At 55.0% G+C, this 21,817-nt stretch overlaps 1 protein-coding gene and 1 long non-coding RNA gene across 3 annotated transcripts in view; one reads left to right on the forward strand and one right to left on the reverse strand.

Annotated features, from left to right (window-relative positions):
• The window catches only part of ERMARD (ER membrane associated RNA degradation), a 33,515-nt gene extending 23,034 nt beyond the window's left edge, over positions 1–10,481 (forward strand). Inside the window, exons 12-19 of the mRNA XM_066247780.1 lie at positions 1,119–1,187; positions 3,094–3,267; positions 5,597–5,680; positions 6,616–6,692; positions 7,639–7,764; positions 8,030–8,248; positions 9,167–9,280; positions 9,884–10,481. Coding sequence (XP_066103877.1) covers positions 1,119–1,187; positions 3,094–3,267; positions 5,597–5,680; positions 6,616–6,692; positions 7,639–7,764; positions 8,030–8,248; positions 9,167–9,280; positions 9,884–10,052 — 1,032 coding nt within the window. The 3' untranslated portion in view covers positions 10,053–10,481. The remainder of the gene's footprint in view (positions 1–1,118; positions 1,188–3,093; positions 3,268–5,596; positions 5,681–6,615; positions 6,693–7,638; positions 7,765–8,029; positions 8,249–9,166; positions 9,281–9,883) is intronic.
• Positions 10,482–12,695: 2,214 nt separating this feature from the next.
• On the reverse strand, positions 12,696–14,406 carry LOC136315988 (uncharacterized). 2 transcript variants are annotated; one of them, XR_010727631.1, is made up of 3 exons: positions 14,258–14,406; positions 13,414–13,527; positions 12,696–12,930 (listed from the first exon to the last, which is right to left on the reverse strand). It is a non-coding gene; the product is annotated as an uncharacterized lncRNA (long non-coding RNA). The 2 variants fall into 2 exon arrangements; XR_010727630.1 differs by having other exon boundaries at positions 14,232–14,406.
• Positions 14,407–21,817: the final 7,411 nt, after the last annotated feature.

A 21,817-nucleotide genomic window follows, 5' to 3' on the forward strand; every position in this document is an offset into this window, starting at 1 on the left:
TTTCTAAAGTGATGGAGAGGCTGTCGCTGGAAAAGGCAGGAGACGCAGACGTGACGTGCTTGGTTATTAGAGGTTCCCACGGCGGATTCCGGGCTAACGCTGACTTGCTCTGCACATGAAATGCACATCTGCTCCTGTCAGCACAGTATACGTGGATATCTTCCATCTGCATATTTGGAGGGTGGGATTCTGAAGGTGAAAATCGGAATAGTAAAAATTATCAGCGGAAATATCTCATATCCCTCATAGGGCACAGAAGCTTTTGTTTCTGTCACCTGGGTAGTAATTCTCACATTCCCCACAGCTCACAGGAGGAGACAGAGGGAAAGTCCACTGTGGGGATGTGGGTGGTCCGGGCATGTTGCCTTTAGATAGAACAACTAGTTTCTGAGTGAATGGGTGGTGGGTGAATTAAGAAATGTGTGTGCCTAGCTGCAGAGTTTATGCTGATTGGTAAATGATTTGCTGTTATTAAATATATATTTGATACTGTGGGAAGCACATTTGATAGTACACTCGTGTCTATATAGGATTAGGGCCACAGGATTGGATCAGCGCTTGGGTTCCACAATCCATGAGAATTAAGTGGCTCTCGAAGTAACTGGTAGATATGGAACACACATACACACACTTGTACATATAAGTACACACATACACATACCGATGCACACATATATGCAAGTACACATAAGCACATACACATGTATAAACACACACATGCCCAAAGATACATATATACAAGTACACATACAAACACATACAGATACATCCAAGTGTATGTAAACACATACACGTATACATATAAATACAAGCACATGTATACACACGTACATACTCATACACATTCATACACATATACATATATGTGCATGCACAGATACACATAACTAGACATAAACACACACATTATACAATTAAGAAGATACATATACTTAAGGTCATTAGACAGGTTAAGAAGAGTCTTGAACTGGTGGTGTCTTCCTTTAAGACTGCCCTTGTTACATTTGGTTGGCTTGGGGCTTATTTAATAATTCATACCAGAGTACAGTATCCTTCGTCTCTGAAAGTGCTGTATGTGTATGCCTACCAGTTAATTAAGTTATTTTTGGGTGTTTTAGATACTGGCAAAACACTTGAATGATGGCGAAATCAATCAGCTTCCTCTTTTCCTTGGAGAGCCTGCAATGGTAAGGTATTAGGTCTTTTCCAAGCTAATCTTCTCGAGTTTATGGGTGTGGTTCCGACTGCTTCAGGGTGGCGTTCATTGTGGCCTGTGATATGCTCAAAGAGAGCGTTCTGAGTCAGCCGCTCACTGCCTGCCTTCCTTGTCCCTGCAGCAGACACTTGCTGAGCTCTGACTCCTGCTCGGGTCCCGGGTGTCGTGCTCGTTGCTTGAAGTCCCTTTTCTAAGCCCGGCGATTGAGCGGCCCTGTTCCCGTGCAGTATGTGCCCTTGCTGGCTGTGTGCACCTGCAGGGGAAGGGACTGTATGTGCTTTGGAGCTGCAGCAGCAAAGGAGCCTGATGAGATTGAGTGTTAGATGGAAAGAGAATTAGTAAGCGTTTAGAGCCACTTGCTGTTTGTCACTGTTTTGTATTTTGTGAAGATACTGTACTCTGTACTGTAAGCGGAAGGAAGTTCTGTATCTGTTGCTTCTACCCGGGAGCTGGCTACAGGGTGCTACCTTCCGCTGTGTGGCTTAGATTCCGCACGCTGTCCGGGCGCCCGCTCTGCCCTCAGGAAATTAGGGTACGGAGCTTGTTTGTCTAATGCTCTTCTCCATCTCAAGTCTGTGACTCTCCCAGCTATGGCAGTTTGCCCAGGGCAGCGGTTTTCTGTCCCTTTTCCCTCTAACCTGTGGGACAGGCTGTGGACTTAGGCTGTTCAGAGAGAAGCAGCCATCTTCACTGGCGTCCACGGTGAAACGGGGCACCTGGGAGGAGGTGGGCGTGAGCAGAGAGAAGCAGCCATCTTCACTGGCGTCCACGGTGAAACGGGGCACCTGGGAGGAGGTGGGCATGAGCAGAGAGAAGCAGTCATCTTCACTGGCGTCCACAGTGAAACGGGGCACCTGGGAGGAGGTGGGCGTGAGCAGAGAGAAGCAGCCATCTTCACTGGCGTCCACGGTGAAACGGGGCACCTGGGAGGAGGTGGGCATGAGCAGAGAGAAGCAGCCATCTTCACTGGCGTCCACAGTGAAACGGGGCACCTGGGAGGAGGTGGGCGTGAGCAGAGAGAAGCAACCATCTTCACTGGCGTCCACAGTGAAACGGGGCACCTGGGAGGAGGTGGGCGTGAGGAGACGTGAGGTGAGGGCTGTGTTCACGCAGGAAGCACAGCAGGAACGTCTTTTATTGCCTTGGGAAGCGACTGCCCGGCGTGGACACAGTGGTCCTCCTCGGGGCAGGGGCTCAGATAAGAAAGGGTGAGTCAGACCCTGGCCGGTTTGTCTCAGTGGTAGAGCGTCGGCCCGGTGTGTGGAAGTCCCGGGTTCAATTCCCGGCCAGGGCACACAGGAGAAGCGCCCATCTGCTTTTCCACCCCTCCCCCTCTCCTTCCTCTCTGTCTCTCTCTTCCCCTCCTGCAGCTGAGGCTCCATTGGAGCAAAGATGGCCCAGGCGCTGGGGGTGGCTCCATGGCCTCCGCCTCAGGTGCTAGAATGGCTCTGGTTGCAACAGAACAACGCCCCAGATGGGCAGAGCATCGCCCCCTGCTGGACATGCTGGGTAGATCTGGTCGGGCGCATGCAGGAGTCTGTCTGACTGCCTCCCCACTTTTCACTTCAGAAAAAAGAAAAGCTGAGCCTGACAGCACTGGACCATCCTGGCAGCTCCGTGTCAGTGCTGAGACTCCAGGCTGCTCAGTGCTCTTGTCAGCCTGGCCCCAAGCAGCGGGGTGCAGTGAGAACAGGGGCTCTGACAAGAATTCAGCTCTGTCCCTTGCAGTGGTGTGGCCTGGAACTCAGTCTCTTAGAGGCTCAGCTCTGGTCTGTAAATGAACACTGTGCCCCTCACCTGTGTCAGGTGGGGCCTTGGCACTTCCCTCCCTCCCTGAGAGCACTGACAGAGGGTTTTCTCTGTTTATTTCCGGAAAGGAATTTCTCTGGGATTTCCTGAACCATCAGGAGGGTCCTCGTGTAAGAGATCACTTAAGCCACGGGGAAATCAACTTAGCTGAATTCCCAGAAAGAGTAACAGAGCAGCTGCTTACCTTTTCCCTTGTACTGCTACTGAGATTCGTTGACGAAGACCTAGCCTCAGTGTTTAAGGTAATGCAAGGGAAGAAAAGGACATTCAGTCACTGTCATTCAGCAATGAAAGGCTATACAATAGTTTATTTTAAAATATAAGTAACTTAATTATCTTTTGCTTAACTTATCTGATTTGTAGTATGCTTCCATGAGAACAAACAGTTGTGAATTAAGTGTTTGCATGTATTCTCTATAACAAATCAGTCAATTCACTTAATCTAATCTAAAATAATTTAATTCATTTCTTAAGAACACATTTGCCCCTGGCTGGTTGGCTCAGTGGTAGAACATTGGCCTGGCATGTGAATGCCCCAGGTTTAATTCCCAGTCAAGGCACACAGAAGAAGTGACCATCTGCTTCTCCTCCTCCCCCAATCCCTTCTTCCACCACGGTGGCTCAATTGATTCGAGCATGTTTGTCCTGGTCACTGACAATGGCTCCATGGCCTCTGCCTCAGGCGCTAAAAGTAGCTCAGTTGCTGAGCAATGGATCAACCCCCTAGATGGGCAGAGAATCGCCCCATAGGGGGCTTGCTGAGTGGATCCTGGTCAGGGTGCACATGGAGTCTGTCTCTCTGTGTCCCCTGCTTTCAATAAAAAAAAACAAAAACAAAACACATTTGCATGGAAAATTGCAAACCAGAGTATAAAACAGGATTAACTAAATACAATGGAAATTTTTATAGATGTCTGGTTTATTGCTGGGGTGCAATATTTGTCTATATTCCCATGATGGCAAACCTTTTTATAAAAACTGCCCATTTTTGCAGTGCTGGTCAACCTGGTCCCTCCCGCCCACTAGTGGGCATTCCAGCTTTCATGGTGGGCGGTAGCGGAGCAACCCAACGGTGCCGCGATTGGTCCACCATGAAAGCTGGACCGCCCATTAGTGGGCGGGAGGGACCAGGTTGACCAGCACTGCAAAAGTGGGCGGTTTTTATAAAAAGGTTCACCATCAAGGCTCTATTCATAAACTAATTTTTTATTATATTAAAATAATTTGGGTTAGAATGTTTGTTACTGATATTTCCATCTTTTTTCAGATTATACATGTAATAACTATTAAAGTTGTTTAAAAGTTCAAACAAGATAGAAAAATTAATGTAGAAAGTGAAAATTGTCAAGAATTCCATCTAAAATCCCGTACATAGAAACGAGCTCCTGGCGGACTCCTTCAACACAGTTGACAGTTTCAGCATGTCGGGTCTTACTTTCTGTCACAGCGTCTCCTGTCTTAGTCCTTTCCTCTGTGCCCCCCCCCCAGTGGCAGTGCCCTCCCCAGGGGGCTGTGAGGCCCAGGCTGGCCCCTCCTCTCTCCACACCGAGTCCTCTCTCTGGGGGAGAAAGATGTCCACGCCTGCGCCTCCCCCACTCCCGTGACACCCTCTGGGCAGACCACCCTGACCTTCCCCTGGAGTATCACCGGCCCTCACGAGGCCGCCCACATGGGTCTGTCCTCAGCAGGGCCGGCCGAGTGGGCCTCATGTCGTCCCCCTTGCCCCCCCCACCCCACTCAGAAGCCCCCGAGGGACCACGGAGAGCAGAAGCTGTGCCCCAGGTTCTCGCCTGTCACTTCTCACTTTCGCTGCCTGTGTTCTGGCTGCTGCACTGGATTGTGGAGACCTCTGTGGAGACCCCCGAGGGCGCATCCCAGACGTTTTTTGTGTATGAAGCCCGAGAAACTCCCTGCTGTGCGGGTCTTAGCAGTTTGAGCGGATGAAAGTTTAAGTCTTCTAATTAACATCCAGCTCCTTTAACTATCAGTTTGTGCCTCTGAGCAGTCTGAGTACTTGCTGATTATCTGCAAGGAAGCTGTCGAGATCTGTCAGCTGTCACCTTACTGACTTTTGTTTTTGTCTATTAATTTTTAGTCAGCTGACTTGGATTTTCCAGTTAGTTATACCAGCTGTACATAATATTTTTACTTTTTTCAATATTCATATGTTTCACAATTACATGCTCAGAGCTATGTAATTCTCTTTTAGTATATTGTTTTTTTTAATGTTTAATTTTCTACTATATATTTTAGGAGAATCTCTTAAATTTTCCAAATGTTTGTAATCTTTTCTTTCTTATTTCTAGTTGTATTGCATTGTGGACACCAGCAGATGTGGCCTTTTTAATTTATCATTGTGAATTGGCTTCATTTAAAGTCATATTGTTGGTTATGATTTGACTACTCTCAAACCAATTCTAAAGAAGAGTTTTCCTTTGTTGAGCTGAATGGAAATGATAGGAAGGAAAAGAATGAGAAACCAGGACTCTTATGTGACCTTAGAAACTCAATGGAAGCAAACGAGGAGCCTCACCACCAGTTGCAGTAACCTGTGTCTGTCTCCTGGACTAGGGAGGAGCAGCGATCCAGTCGGCAGTCCGTGTCGCAGACAGCTACAGCGCTCGCCTCCATCCAGCCGCCCTGCTCAGGAGACAGGTGTGCGTGCGGCGTGCGCTGGGGAGAGGGTGTGCATTCCCCTGCTGCAGCTTTCTAACTCGGGTGGCACTTGTGTGGCCTCGCACGGCGGCTCAGGGGCGTGGCCATGGCCGTGATGCTCGGTCTGGTTGAGGCTCAGGTTCCGCGCAGCAGCTGAAGTAACGGCAGCAGTGTGTTCCACTGGGTGTTCTGTACTAAGTGGGTGACTTGGAAGGTGCCTTAGCAAGCTGTTCTCATCAACCCAGGACTAGTAACAGCTTTTGCTTGTCAGTGATAAAGGATGTTTTTTTTTTTTTTTTTACCAACTTTTGTTAACTTATTAATTAAAACAAATAGGCAAAGTTTTTAGGCATTCCTGGCCAGGTATTTCCAATTTGGGAACTAGCCTCGGTACTTCGTTCTATATCGTGAAACAGGAAGGTGGGAGGGGCAAAAATGGGGTCATCCCAGGGGCGAGTCATCACAGTGGCTGACTTAGAAATCCGTGGGTCAGACTGCCCTCTGCAGGACAGCTGTGGAGTCAGGGAGCACAGGGAGCATGTGCGGTGAGGGACATGGCGCCTTGAGAAGCCAGGTCTGGTGACCAAGTAAGAAAAGTGACAGCTGTTAGAATGGGTCTCTGTTGGGGACGTGAAGAGAAGAGCGAGCCCTGGAGCGCTGCCTTCCTGTGCGTTTGAGAAGGGCTTGCCTCGGAGCCTGCATGGGGGTCTCTGGGCTGGCGTGGCTGCTGCTGACTGACCCCCAGGACTTTCTGGGCCTTTCTGAACCTGATTATAGTGAGTAACTGACATGCACCACTTAGTTTTCAAATACAAGGACTGTAACAGTTTTATAAACAGGTTAGTAGAAGGAGATCACAGCATCAGTAACAACTTAAAAACATTTTCTAGAACTCCATTGTAAAACCTTTAAAAGCACAGACCTCTTCCTCTCAGGTGCTGAGCTGTGAGCAGAGCATCCAGGTGTGGCCTCTGCTGCCTCTGCCCAAAGAAGCTGAAGAGGAAGTGGCCGGGTGAGCTCCACCGTGGGGTCGGGCCACCTCTGGTCATCGGGGAGCATCAGCCGGGCCGTGGGATGAGGGCCTGCCCAGGAGGGACTGCTGGGCCTTGTGCCCGGGGGGGGACTGCTGGGCCTTGTGCCCGGGGGGGGGACTGCTGGGCCTTGTGCCCAGGGGTGCCGGGGGATCGAGTCAGCAGGGCCGTGGAATGAGGGCCTGCCCAGGGGGGACTGCTGGGCCTTGTACCCGGGGGGGGGGGGACTGCTGGGCCTTGTGCCCGGGGGGGGGGGGACTGCTGGGCCTTGTGCCCGGGGGGGGGGGGGACTGCTGGGCCTTGTGCCCAGGGGTGCCGGGGGATCGAGTCAGCAGGGCCGTGGGATGAGGGCCTGCCCAGGAGGGACTGCTGGGCCTTGTGCCCAGGGGTGCCGGGGGATCGAGTCAGCAGGGCCGTGGGATGAGGGCCTGCCCAGGAGGGACTGCTGGGCCTTGTGCCCAGGGGTGCCGAGGGATCGAGTCAGCAGGGCCGTGGAATGAGGGCCTGCCCAGGGGGGACTGCTGGGCCTTGTGCCCGGGGGCGCCGGGGGATCGAGAGGAGAGTGGTGATGGCCCAGCTTGGGGCTCAGGGCACCTGTGGGGACCATGGACGCCACAGGAAAGATCTGGTGGACAATGAAAGGGGTGTGACTCTCAGGAGAGAAGTACGGACAGAGAAATTTGGGTTGTTGAGTCAGCAGACTCACAGGTCACCCTTGTCGGCCAAGTGCATTGCTTTCCACATGTCCCACTGACTTGGCCATGGCCTTCGATGGTGGGTTTTTCATCTTATATTTGGGGAGACCAGCTTTCAGATTAAGTGCTTTGTTCAGTGAGCCAGGAACGCAAATGATATTTTGCACAGGTGCTAATTGGGCATCTTAATTACTGTCATGTATACTTAAGTTTGTTTTGTTTTTTTTTTCAGATTAGAAGATGATTCTGAAACAAATGACTGCATCTCTTTAATTGTAAAAATCACGTATGAGCTGTATCAGCACTTCCCCGAGAGTCACCGTGTCTCTAGTGACTTGGATAACCTTCCTATTGAGAAGTAAGTCGTCCTGAAAATTGTTACAACGTGGATTAAGCAAATTGGGACCCTGTCTTTGTTATAAACTTTGTAAGTGTGGTGGGAGCGCTAGACTCACGTGGGTGCTCTCCAAGAGGAATATCGGCTGGGCCGACACTCCTGCGGTGCTGCTCTGCCTGCTGGAAGGCCCCTGCTCACCAGGACTCGGGTCTGGCAGGCCTGAGAGAGGCGGCCGCAGGAGGACGGCCGTGGAACGCGCCCACGAGGGTCACTCTCTGCCCCGCAGGTGGCCCCGGCTGCTCCCCGAACTCTGCAGCATCCGTGTCCCAACCCTGTTCTGTCCCAGAGCCGTTCTGGAGGTGCTGGCCGTGCTCAGAAGCATCAGCTGGTGCTGCGCCCACGTGTCCCTGCAGGTGGCGGCCTCCCTGGAGCGGAGACACCGGCAGTGGGTGGAGCGGAGGCTGCGCTCCCGGCAGAGGCAGAACTTCCTGCGCATGCGCAGCAGGTGCGAGGCCCGGGCCCTGCCGCCAGGAGCGCCGGGGCAGGTGCCTGCGCGCAGCTCTGATTCTGGTGTCAGATCTGTGCTTGTTTGTAGAGGAAGTCGGGCACGGGCTATCCTAACAACTGAAACTGGCGAGTGGGAGTGCGGGCGCTCCCGACCCAGGTAACTGTCCGGGTCCCAAACACGAGAGCAGGCGAACGTGGGTGCTCCAGCATGAAGGTTTCTGCACGTAGGCTGTGTATTTCAGAAGGTGGTACTCGGCCTCAGGACATAACCGATGTGAACAGCGGCCTAGAACTTTGAGTTCAGTGGTATCTAAAAGTTGTTAATTCCTGGGTTGTTCCTGAAAACTTACACCCAGTTGACACTCCTGCCAGCAGTTTATAAGATGATGCCTGTTACGCTACATCCGTCCTTCCCGAACAGAGTATTTTTAAAATATGTCTACCTGTTTTATGGGAAAGATAATGTCTCACTTTAATTGGAATTTCCTTGAGTCCCAGAGGCACTGAATACATTTTTAGGGGTAAGCCGTCTCTATTTCTCTTCCTGTGACAGTCTTCACTGACTATCAGCATAGAAAAGACACTGACCTGCCGAGGGAGTGGGTGGGGGTCTGGGTGCCGGGTGTGAGATCCTGGCCGTCCTGAGGAGCCGTGCCCACCGCTGCAAAGCAGGGCCCGCCTGGCACCGCGAGGTGGACATGGGGCAGGCAGGCCTGGCCGGCAGATGCCGGGCCTGCCCCAAGGGCCTTCCCCGCACATGTGAATGCCCTGCGGTAGCGCCTGGGGGTCTGTGTATAGGGGAAGTTTGGATTTCAGAATTCTTGAACACAGGGCTATTCAGGAGAAAAGCATCGTTTTCCTTATGAAATTGAAATATTTTATTTAATGAATTTTAATCTAGTTTATCTCTTTTTAGTGTTAAGCTTCTGTCTCCTGTGCTCTCCCTGATTTTATTGCTGGTTGCACTGGAGTTGGTCAACGTCCATGTGGTTTGTGGAAAACACGCTCAGGAGTATCAGCAGTACCTGAAGTAAGTGTCAGACTCAGGAAATGAAACTGGTTCGGTAACTTTAGTAATTTCACTCCTATTGGTTTTCCTGGGTGATTTTTTTAAAACCCTGCCGCCCACTTGTCTGCACTGCTCTCCACTGACTCCGTGGGGTCTGGGAGCCGTGCACGCTCTGCCCGCGCAGGCGCACTTCAGAGACTGACCCGGCTCCTGGGACGCCCATGCGGCCAGAGCGGCACCCGCGTCCCTCTGTGTGGGCGGCGCCGCGGCTGTGCCGGCCTCCTGTGCACCCCTGAGCGGGGGCACCGCTCAGGCCAAATTCTCCCAGTGTGGGAAGCCCACCTTGCAGGAGCCCCTTCATGCAGAGACTGCAGCGCGGAGGCGTCCCCACGGATTGGCTGCAGGCTCAGCCGCGGCTGCGAGTCAGTGTCCACAGGAGCTCGCGACTTGCCGTGTTTTCCCCTTTCCCGTCGTCTGTATCCACTTCTGTTTTGTCCCTGCGTCTTTTTCTTGGATTTGCTGGTAACATTTAAGTTCAGTTCTATAGTTGTAATTCCAAAATAAAGAGAAAACATTCGAATTCTTACACTTTTCAATGAAATAGGTAAATTAATCTTTAAACAGGTTCTTGAAGTCGGTCCTGCAGTACGCGGAGAACCTGGTGGTATACACCAGCCAGGCGAAGAACCAGTGGGGCCGGACGGCCAGGCTCACGCGGGCGGCTCTGCTGAGGATCTGGGCCGCCAGCGAGAAGAAGCAGATGCTCATCCACTGGGCCAGGCAGCCCCGGTGACATGGCGCTGCGGGCTGTCACGTCGGCCGCTGCGGCTCATCAGAGACCCCAGGACAGACTCCAGCCACGTGCACATGGCAACCCGGGACACCAGGGGACACGGCCCCCATGCCTGATGCTGTGTCCTCAGTCATGCAGCATGGGACGCATTCTGTGCCCTGTCCCCTTTCTGGTGATGTGAAGCTTGATCCCGTGGAGAAGGGGCGCCCGGGTTCCCCCTCCACAGAGACAGATTTGTAACTGACAGCTGCCGTGTGGGGAGTTACTCTGGACCCTGTGGACCTTGTCCTGCAGCCTGTCTTCTGTCTTCAGCGCCCCATCAGTAAATCCTGTCTGCAGTCTGCACTGTGTTGGTGGCTATAAAGTGATACTGTTTTTCATGTGTCTTCTTTATCATTTGTCATTTCTCTCCAAAGAAGAGAGATCTCTCTGGCTACTTGGTGCTTTGGTGATGTGTTTCCATTCAACAAAGTCCTCCTTGCCATTCAGCACGTCTGTGAACACGTAGGGAGATGGGGGGTGAGAGGGGACTGTGCGTGAGGTGACAGAGGACCCTGGCGTGCTTTCTGCTGGTCATTCCCCAAAGGGTTGCCATTGGAGTGGGGCATGTCCCACTTCACATCAGCGTCACTGGGTTGCTGTGTGCGCTCCATACCCAGGCTGTGCTGTCACCATGTGCACAATGATGGCCGAAGTTCCACTGGCCTCCAGACCACAAGTCAGCACGCTGTCCAAGCCGAGGGCCACTGTGTGGTTTGGCCTAAGCTGTGGGCATTGTCCCTGCACCCGGCACAGTGGGTGTTCGGGTGTCTGCCAGGGCACCTGCAGGCGACTGGGTGGCCTGGGTGGCGGGCTTGCACTGCTGAGTGAAACACCGCGGTCGCTCGTGTCATGTTCTGGCTTTTCAGTGATTTGGCTCGCTAGCTAGTGGGGTTTCCCAGAGCAGGGAGGGAGCTTTCCCAGGGCCGGGGTGTCCCGGCTGTGCATTTCCCCGGCACGCCACGCGGTGGCGCCCTTTAGCAAGGCACGAGGCGCCGGTGGCTCAGGGGCCCTGCGAGAGGAAAGGCAGAAAGAGGACCAAAGCCCCTGCGGGGAGTGGCCCGAGCGGCCAGCGGGGCAGGAGGACCGAGCGGGAGGATTGTGCGCTCCCCCTGCTGCAGACGGACGTAGAGGCCCTGCTGGGGGCCCAGGGACCGCCGAGGAGTCACGCACTGATGACCGGCAAGAGCCCTGGGCAGGCCTTTCCTGGCCCAGAGTGGCACCCTTTGGGGACCGTCCCTGAGATGCACGCGGGGTCTGTCCTGTGTGGGGCTCCTGTCGCTCGGGGATGGGCTGCAGGGGGAGAAGCTCTTGAAGGGATGTGAGTGACTCCTGCAGCAGAGTGTGTCCAGGTGCTCGTTGGCCATGGCAACTGTCTTCTGACCTCTTGTCCTTGTCACCAGGTGCCTGGTGTCACCTCGGCCTGCCTGTGGTGCTGAGGCCCGAGGAGGATGTGCTCTCTGGGCTGCAGGGAGTGGCTGTGGTTTGGCCTAGTGTCCCTCTGAGTAACTTTAGTAAAGCTAAATCACTGCGTGCTCCCCAGAGCCTGAGGGTGGCCTGAACCCGTCTTCCAGGCAGGGCCACTGGACTCCCCGGGACCTGGACGGTGTCGGATCGGTAGGAATTAATTTGGGACTACTGACTGCAGGCCTAAGATCAGAGCCTCTCTTTATCCAAATTGGACCCTGAACAAACGCAGGAAGTCCCTTGTGAAGCAATTCAGCGGGGACATATCACCGGAAACACTACGCGCCACGACTACGCCTAAACTCGCTCGTTTTCAGCACACCTTACAATCGCTCTGTTCGCATCAGCGCGCCCCCCTGAGCCAGATGGCATCAGCCCCGTCGGAGAGAGAGGAGATGCAGGCGCAGGCCCTCCGCGCCCTCCGAGGGGAAAGGAGAAGCTAGGTGTCACCTTGTCCTTCAGCGAGTCCTCTCCTTGGGAGGAACCCCACGCTGGGCAGGCCTCCCGAAGGGACAGGTGGCCGGGGCTGCCCTTCCAGGACCGCGCGGCTTTTCCTCCAAGCCCCGCCCCCACATGGTACGGGGAGGCCCTTCCAGCCAACCTGCACCACCGGCCCTGGGTCTAGGAGACAGAATGGAAAGGGAGCCTATTAGCTGCCACTGGGGCTGGCACTTCCATTTAACCCCCTGAGGTCTGCCACTCCGCTTGTTAGAGGTCTCTGAACGCAGCTCCAACCACCCCCCCACCCCCCCACCCCCCACCCCCCGGCTGCAGCCTCTGCTCCAGCCCAGAACCATCTTCCTCACACTGCTGCCCTCCGAGGCATGTGACTCCCATGTCCCATCTCAGACACAATATTGCTGTGACAAGTGCAGCGGTAAGACCGTGGGACCCCGCCGCGTGAGCGTGAGCGTGCGCGTGCGCGCCGGTACGGTCACCCTGCAGAGCCCGTGGCGCCCCCACCCTGGCCTCGGGCCTGTGTTCCCAGGTCCATGCGTGTTCCTCCCGGTCAGCATTACTATGATACTTCCATTTCCTCTGGCTTGGATGAAAGTTACATAACAAGTGGGCACGACCGGGAAATAGGTGCCTCACCGCGGCGGACTCTCGGCTGGGGAGGCCGCAGGGTCCCGGAAGTTCACAGCAGTTTCCTGGGTGGACAGATGCTGCAGAGAGGAGGCTGGCAGCCCCGGGCAGTGCTGTCATCAGAGGGCAGTGGCTGCCCGGGGGCCGCACAGCCTCCTCCTGCTTCCCGTCTCCTCCATCGTGGTGTGGGCCGGGAGTCAGGCGCCCTCACATTAGAGGGGGGTCTGTGAGTGAGAAGAGAGGAGCACAGAACCCTCGGGAAGAGCAGCGTTTGGCAGACGGGTCACTAAAATAAATAAATAAATAAATAAATAAATAAATAAATAAATAAAAATACAACAAAACGACGAAGATTGCGAGAGGGAGGCCCAGGGGGTGGGAGGAAGACACGGCCCCAAACGTGATGTGCGGAGGCCCGGGAAGCCGTCGTGGGCTCGGGCAACAGGCAGGTCAGGCTGACGCGGGGGGGACAGGGACCACATCCTGCCCCCCATACACGGCGCCCGGGGGATGGACCACGGAGGCCAGAGGGGGTGCAGGAGCTCCCGCAGGGGGAGCCGTAAGTGCACCTGGTAGGACTGGTGTCCGGAGCCGAGCAGGACGCAGTGCCTGAGGGCCCAGGGGCCGCTCACCCACACGGGCTCGGCCGGGGGCACGCGGAGTAGCTGCAGACCACACTGGCAGAGTCGATTTTCAAAAAGTAAAAGGGTCAGAGGAGGGCACGTGCGGGAGCAGCAGGCAGAGCGGGGCCAGGTGAGGGCTCGGTTACCGAGGAACAGAGCTCGGCCGGAGGGGGGAGCTTCTCCTCTCTGCGCACAGAGCTCGGGTCCATTCATCTCAGCACAAGGCGGTGTCAGCTGGCTTTGTCTTCTGTCCCTGTTCTCTGAGGAAGATTCACAGTCAATCACCTGGGAGTGACCCCCTCACACTCGGGGCTGGAACGCAGTGCTGGGTCCCCGGGCGGCCCGTTTGCTGTGTGGAGTTTATCCACCAGGAGCAAACAGGAAGGTGTGAGCCCTGCAGACACCTGGACGGGCCCGGAGGTGCGGCGTCCAGCAGGCAGGGACAAATGGTGACAGGGCTGCTTCCTTTCAAGTTTGGCCGTGTCCAGATGGTTGCTGGACCCGCCGGCCACGTCGCCGTGTCTCTGCTCACACTCCTGGGGTCCGGCCGGCACCCTCCCCCTGCTTCCCGCCCCTCCCCCAGGCCTCCCTCCTGCTCCACTTGGTTTGATCCCGACCCGCGGCCACCCTGCCTTCTGCCTCGGCCTAATGAGCCAAATGCCAGCACCATCCTCCAGGAGCCTCCCTCCCTGCAGGGACAGCAAGTGCTACCCTCTAGCTCCCCTGACAGGCTGCGTCTGCCAGCGTCCACCCTTCTCTCCTGAGAGGGGCTGCCCTTTGGATGGTCCTCGTGTGTTTCCATCCAATGTCATGGGTCTTGTCACCACAAAGGCGCCCCGGCCTCTGCCCACCACCGCGTGTTTCAGGGGGTTGTTCTGTGATGCCCAGATTCCAGGAGGCAGCGCGGTCCTCCCCTGCCCCTCCTCCGCCCCCCAGGCCACAGCCATCAGAGCTCTCCACTCACCCCACCTGGCCTTTTCCAGAACTCACTGGGCGGGAGGCCTGGTTTTCTCAGGGATGCAGCAGCTCACCGTGGCCTCGCTCTGAGTGCTCACCGAGCGTCCACTCAGACATGAGCCTCCCTCGCAGGGCGGGGCTCTGACCCACAGGTGCTTCACGCACAGACTCCCCCACGGTGCACTCAGCTGGGGCCCCACGGCGTCTCGGGGACCAGGCACCACAGGAGCAGGAGGGAAGGACAGTGAGTCCGTGCTGCGCCCTGTGTGTATGTGTGTGTGTGTCGGGGCAGTGAGACCACAGGCCTGCAGAGCGTCCAGGTGACAGGAGGCAGAGCCAGGGCAGGAACCGGGCGGTGGCAGCACGCAGACGCACCCAGGGAGCCGGCGGGCAGCCAGGGCCAGGCGGGCTTCCAAAGCTAGAGGTGTGTCTCAGAGTCAGGGACAAGGACAGCAACCACCGCAGGCGCCAGAGGGGACACCCAGGCTGAAGGCAAGACACGGAAATGAGCTGAGGGGGCAAAGGCGTCCACGTTGTCGTGGAGACCGGGTCAGGTGGCTCCTGGCGGCACCCACAGCCTATGTGCCTCATGTGACGTCCTCACACTGGGTCCCCACTCCAAGCCCACCAGGTGGCCGTCATGTATGGCGGTCAGGACTTAAGGCAGAACACAGAGCTAGCGCCGGTCAAGCGGGACTTTCAGCAGGGAATGGACTCCAGTCTCAGGGTCCAAGAGGTCAGGCTGGCTGTGCGGTCGGCAAAGCTCCCGAACTGGATGCGGAGGCCTGAGGCTCGACGTGAGGATGGAGAAATCCGAGTGACAGGGGCCAGGCAGGGTGTGGCCAGGCCAGTGAGCGGACCTTGTCAGAGCTGCAGAGTTTGCAGCACCAGCCTTTCCAGGATTAACACAAATTTCCCGAGCCCTCTGGGTTTCATGGATGGCTGTGGTCTTTTACCGGCTGGCCACTCAGTGGGTCCGGGAAAGGACCGGACGAGCTCCTGTTGTCCTGGCAGGGCCACCAGGGCCACGTGGGAAGAAACGGACAGCAGGCGGAGGATGTGGACTCTCTCACCACGCAGAAATCTGCCGTCCCTCACTCCTTCCACGGCAGGAGGGTTGGTTTGTCAGAGTCCACATGCTGGAATCTGTCCATCCTGCATTCTTAGTGACCACGCCTGGGCTGTAAACGCCCCACTACCTCCACCTGCTGAACCTGGCCTCTAGTGACACGGGGATGATTTATAAAGTTGCTTTAGGTTCTGCAAGATGTGATCGAACCCTAGGTTCCAAGGAACTAGCTGGTGAGGTACTTTTGCTGGGAGTCCCTAATTGGTAAGGTAGAGAAAGAAGACAGACATCACAGTGTAAAGAAATACGCTTTGTAGTATTTGAAAGATTGTTCCTATTGACTTAACCCGTTAGTGAATGCGAACCACATATTTATCTTAATTTGGCATCTAGAGTGCCAATGTAACTGGCCCATGGAGTCAGTACAGGCTGCTTAGTTGGACATTCTTTTCTTATTGATTTCTTGGAACTCTTTATATGTCACGGCTACGAGCTGTGATTAGTTTCCTGTATGCACTTCCCTAATAATGTACGTGTAAGCAAATATAAATGTGCAATTAGTCATATGTGTCCTGTACTTCACCTGGCTCTCTTCTCACTTATATATGTTGGAGAATCTCTCATAGTACATTGAGAACTTTTCCATTTCTTAAAGCTGCACAGTATTCCATTGTATGGGTGTCTTCTATTGATGGACATTCATGTTGTTTCAAATCTTTCATTATAACAAATAATGCTACATTAAGAGCCCTGGTACCTGCCATTTTGCGTATATCCTTAGACTCAATTCCTAGGAGAAGAATTGCTCAAAAGCTATGTGCCTGTGTAATTTTATAGCTGTTTTCCAAATTATTTTGCACATGGGTTATAGAACTTACCTACTATCTAAAAAATGCTTCTCCCTCCAGTCTCATTAGCTACTGTAAAAAAATTGGACTTTGCCACTCTAATAGGTTTTCTACTGACAATAAAGTGGAGCATCTTTCTTTTTACTGGATGACCTAGTTAAAGAGTTTGCCCACTTATCTATTGAACCACTACTGATCTTGGTCTCTTGATTTCTGGGAGCTCTTTACCTATTAAGGGTACAATGGTGAGAGGAGGAGAAATATATGTTTTTCTTATTGTCTATTTTGATTTCTAAATATGCCAATGGCAGGTTTTCCATGCAGAATTTTTATTATTATGTAGTTTCCTGTGTAAATATCCTTTGACTGCATTGAGGTCATCAGTTTTAATTAGAAGAGTCTTTTCTTGCGAAGAAATTTGCTTATGACTGCAGTTATTACTTTTATGATTTTGTTTTTAACATTTAAATAATTGACTTATTTGGGATTTATTTTGAGGTACAGTGTAGATAAAGGTGCACCTTTGATGCAAAAAAAAACACCCCAACAACCCTGGGCTTATATTATTTTTATTAAGATTGCATTAATTTATAAAATAAGTTGGAAAAATTGACATTCTAAATTTTTAATCTTCCTAATGAACAACATATGGTAAGTCTTCCCACTTATACTAGTTTTCTTATACGAACTATTGAGGGTGTGTAAACATGCTTCTCTTATAGATTTCTAACTTCAGTGTGCTCCTAGATACTTCACCTTTGTTTCTGGCTAATTAAATGGGGGTAGTTTTTTTTCCATTATATCTTTGAAAGCTATTGGTTTCTCTAGATTAATTTTATACCCTGATATCTTACTCAATGCTTTTATTATTTGTAGAAGGTTTTCACTTCCTATTGTCTTTGGGGCTGTCTCTTACCGTGTTAAGGAAATATTTCTCTAACCCTATTTGATTCAAGTGTTTAATGCTGAATTTATCACGTTCTCAGCTTCTATAAACGATGATTTTATTTGCTTGATCCTTGGGTCTGTTGAAAGATAAAACAAATTACCTACAACTAGCCTTTTTTTTAGACCAGCCCTTGGAAAGGGCTTGTGTTTTATTTGCCAGGTAACAGTGTAGCTGCGTCACTCAGAGCTCGGGTCTCTGAAGAGCTTCTGTCCTTGTGCCCTTGGAGCTCTGCAGCGTTTCAAATCCATCCAACCAGGTGTCACAGCAGAAAGAACTTGGAAGCAGGTGCCTCCGTGCCATTATGTAAAAAGCTTGCCATTTTTTCCCCTCCGAATTTGAAAAATAACAGACGTGTATATCTCTGTACTGAAGACAGCAGCGTGGAAGGATGGCACCTCCGGCTCTTTCCTGAACAAAGCTGGCACGCGTGCCGGTGGGCTGAGGTCGGGGTGTGTGGGCAGGTAGATAGAGCAAATGAATATCGAGTCAGTACATTTAAATTGGCATGGCGCACACTTTCTAAACCCTTTTGGGAAAAAAAAGAATAAATAAGTAAGAAAGCAAGTAAGTAGAAAATGCACATCCACAGACGCCTGCTGTTAAGATGGACCTGCCCGTGCTGGTTTCCATGGCAATGGGAGAGAGCGGGAGAGGAGGACTGAGGAGTCCGTCGTGTTCTCTGAGAGGCCTGCGTTTCCTAAGCTCATTCATCAACCTTCAGTTCTGCAGAATCGCATTACGATGTGGTGGTGGCTTGGAACCGGGAGCGAGGAGACATTTATTTCTACCTCTAAGGCGTAGAGCAGCCACTTGCCATTAAAAGGAAGCAATCTGCAGGCTTTTTACAAAACAGTTGTCTCCAGGGATGTTCGGGGGGGCCCCCAGGATGCCCATCACTGTGTCTGGACCCATAAATCTCTAGCACCCCCTCCTATCTCCAGTTTTTGATAATGCGTGTGTCACGGAGGCGCCTTTAAATGGTCTTCACAGGCTGACACCTGGGTTATTTGTTCGCAGCCTCTGCAGGGACGCTGGCAATAAACGCGTCACCTGCAGGCAGGAGGAGGCGGGAGGGAATGGCCGCATGCGGGCTGCTGAGTGGACGGCGGTTTCCTTCCCTCTGAGCCGCCGCCGTCGCATACCAGCAGGACAGGGGCTGCGAGCCCTCTCGGTGCTGTGAGGACGGTGCGAGCTGAGGGTGACGGTTTCGCGCTGCAGACGGAGCTGGGCACCCACGTCCCGGTCGTGCGCTTCAGTTCACTTTTGTTAACATACTCAACAGTTTCTTAGGATGGCGTGAGCTTGAGTGCTTTGACGACGCCTTTTTCCAGAACGAAGAAACCAACCATCGCTGACAGCGACGGCAGAAGCCACCAGCAGAGCCAGGAGCCTGGGCTGCGCCCTGTGCTCTGGTCCTGCTGGGCTGCTCCGGGGGGCTGGCTGCACACCGTCACCTCAATTTCCGATGGTTGTGTGAGGGCTCGCGGTGCGTGGGGCAGATGGCCGCACCGCCAATGACCAGAAAGCGAGGCTGGACAGGTCACTGCCCCCCCACGCCCACCCCGGGACATGATGTCAGCAACGGTGCTTCTTTTTCCATGAAAGCCACAGCCACGTATTTGCAGGAACTCTGGGGAGTAAGCAAACTGGCAGAGAACCTCTGAACCCAGTACGGTGTCCCGGGGGAGGGGCCGCCCAGTCGGGTGTCCTGGGGAGGGGCCGCCCAGTACGGGTGTCCTGGGGGAGGGGCCGCCCAGTACGGGTGTCCTGGGGGAGGGGCCGCCCAGTGCGGTGTCCCGGGAGAGGGGCTGCCCGGTGCCGTGTCCTGGGGGAGGGGCCGCCCAGTCGGGTGTCCCGGGGGAGGGGCCGCCCAGTCGGGTGTCCCGGGGGAGGGGCCTCCCAGTGCAGGTGTCCGGGGGGAGGGGCTGCCCGGTGCGGTGTCCTGGGGGAGGGGCCGCCCATTCGGGTGTCCCGGGGGAGGGGCCGCCCAGTCGGGTGTCCCGGGGGAGGGGCCGCCCAGTCGGGTGTCCCGGGGGAGGGGCCTCCCAGTGCAGGTGTCCGGGGGGAGGGGCTGCCCGGTGCGGTGTCCTGGGGGAGGGGCCGCCCATTCGGGTGTCCGGGGGGAGGGGCCGCCCAGTCGGGTGTCCGGGGGGAGGGGCCGCCCGGTGCGGGTGTCCCGGGGGAGGGGCCTTCCGGTGTGGTGTCCCGGGGGAAGGGCCGCCCAGTCGGGTGTCCCGGGGGAGGGGCCGCCCGGTGGGTGCGGTGTCCCGGGGGAAGGGCCGCCCAGTCGGGTGTCCCGGGGGAGGGGCCTCCCGGTGCGGTGTCCCGGGGGAGGGCCGCCGTGCACAGCGGGGAGGCCGGGACAGAGAAGGGCTTCCTGAGACCGTGAACCGAGGCACTGTCGTAAAGCCTGCGCAGGCTGAGATGCCCATGAATCTGGGTGCTCAGCGCTCTCACAAGAAGCACACGTCAGTGTTGTGTCCTGTAGTCTCGGAAGACCTGCGGTCCCACACAGCAGTGCAGACCACACCCATGCTCTCCCTGGGGGGGGGGACTTAGCATCGTCCACTTGTCCCCTTCGTGAGTGAGAAGTCAGTGACCAGAAACATCCAGTCATCATCCGAGGCCGTCCCGTGACGCTCAGCTCTGTGATGATCACATCAAGCTGCAGCCGGCGGGCAGGTCCTGTGTTTGCTCTGGATTTCCTTAAGGACAGGAACATACACAGCCCGACAGGACGACCTACGTCTACCAGAGGGTCCCCCATTCCGAGTGCCCGTCCTGGGTGGGCCAACGGATTCTGTCAAGTGTTATTTATCTAGCGTCACAGAAAGCGGAAAACTCAGTCTGCACACCGCTGCTGTGGATTTGGCAGAGGCTGAGATGGGGTGGTGACATGTTCGTGTGTAAGGATGGTGTTTGAAAACATTCAAGGCAAAGAGGGACCGATGTTCCCAACAGACCCGGGTCCCATCCTCCTGCAGACTCACAGGGAGCCGCATAGGCCTGCGTGAGCTGGGACGGGGGTTTGAAGGCTGAGGACTGACCGCAGTCCCCCCTCCTCTGCTGGGACTCCCCATGGGGAACTCGGAGACCGCAGCTCCCAGCAACCCCAGCGGGGCTGTCCCGGGACCTCCGGCGGCCCCTTTGAAAGGTAGCTGTCCCTGAATTTCCACGATGTCCCAGAGTCGGTGTAGCTGGCAGTCCTGTGAGTCAGTTAGTGCACCTGTCTCTGCAAGGGGACAGTTCTCCCGCGTCCTGCTCTGTCTTCCAGCTCATGGGACAGGGCTTCTGCCAGGCCTGCTCTTGGGTGCTCTGACCCACAGGACACAACTGAGTGGCTGGCGATCCTCTTGGGAGAAACCCCGCGCTGTGAGGCCCCATGGCAGGAACGAGGTCGTCCTGTGCTGGACCCCGCCTGACACACCCTTTATCGTGGGCTCTTGTGTGACCAAGAGCGTCTGCCACTGTCAAGAAATCCCCGCGGCCCTGGCCGGTTGGCTCAGCGGTAGAGCGTCAGCCTGGCATGCGGGGGACCCGGGTTCGATTCCCGGCCAGGGCACATAGGAGAAGCGCCCATTTGCTTCTCCACCCCCCCCCCCTTCCTCTCTGTCTCTCTCTTCCCCTCCCGCAGCCGAGGCTCCATTGGAGCAAAGATGGCCCGGGCTCTGGGGATGGCTCCTTGGCCTCTGCCCCAGGCGCTAGAGTGGCTCTGGTCGTGGCAGAGCGACGCCCCAGAGGGGCAGAGCATCGCCCCCTGGTGGACGTGCCGGGTGGATCCCGGTTGGGCGCATGCGGGAGTCTGTCTGACTGTCTCTCCCCGTTTCCAGTTTCAGAAAAATACAAAAAAAAAAAAAAAAAGAAATCCCTGCACCGGTGACACGGCCACTGCGGCAATATGGTCATTGTGGTCAGTGAGCATCCAGGGACCCAGGCCTCTCCTGTCTCATGGTCTCTGTGGTCAGTGAGCATCCAGGGCACCAGGCCTCTCCTGTCTCATGGTCCAGATTCCTCCAGGTCAGGAGTCAAACCATCCGTGGTCCAGACCTTGTGAGCCATGCAGTCTCCATCCTGCTCACAGTGGGGCCAGCCACCCACATGGAAAAGCAAGTGTCACGTCTGCTCCCAGCAAATCTATCCACGGATCAGGCAGCGGCCCTGACTCTGCTCCAGGGCCAGGTGTCTCCAAGGCCTGTCCTGTCCTCATGCTCCAGAGTGAGGAAAGTTGAGTGGCCTTTCCAGATGCACAGGAACAGGGGTGGCCGGGCGGGAGCCAGTGCCCGGCATGGTCTCCCCCATATGATGGGGAGCGTGGTCTCTGGTGGACGGCATGGTCTCCCCTGTGGGATGGGGAGCGTGGTCTCTGGTGGACGGCATGGTCTCCCCCATGGGACGGGGAGCGTGGTCTGTGGTGGACGGCATGGTCTCCCCTGTGGGACGGGGAGCGTGGTCTCTGGTGGACGGCATGGTCCCCCCTGTGGGACGGGGAGCGTGGTCTCTGGTGCACAGCTGGCTGTCTCCGCCCCAGGATTATGGCACTTCTTTTACGAAAAGAAACAAGCCCAGCGGCATCTGTGACTTTGTGCAAGTGCTTGAATCTCACAAGCCGGAAAGGGGTCACATGTGAAGCCGGATCCATCTGACTCCCCCAAAGCCCAAGGGGAGTTCAAGTCCAGCCACTAAGGAGCCGTCTGAACCCCGGCAAGTCCCGCCCTCCCTGTGGGTGT

This window comes from Saccopteryx bilineata, chromosome 12 (genome assembly GCF_036850765.1).
Source record: "Saccopteryx bilineata isolate mSacBil1 chromosome 12, mSacBil1_pri_phased_curated, whole genome shotgun sequence".
Taxonomy (NCBI): Eukaryota; Metazoa; Chordata; class Mammalia; order Chiroptera; family Emballonuridae; genus Saccopteryx; species Saccopteryx bilineata.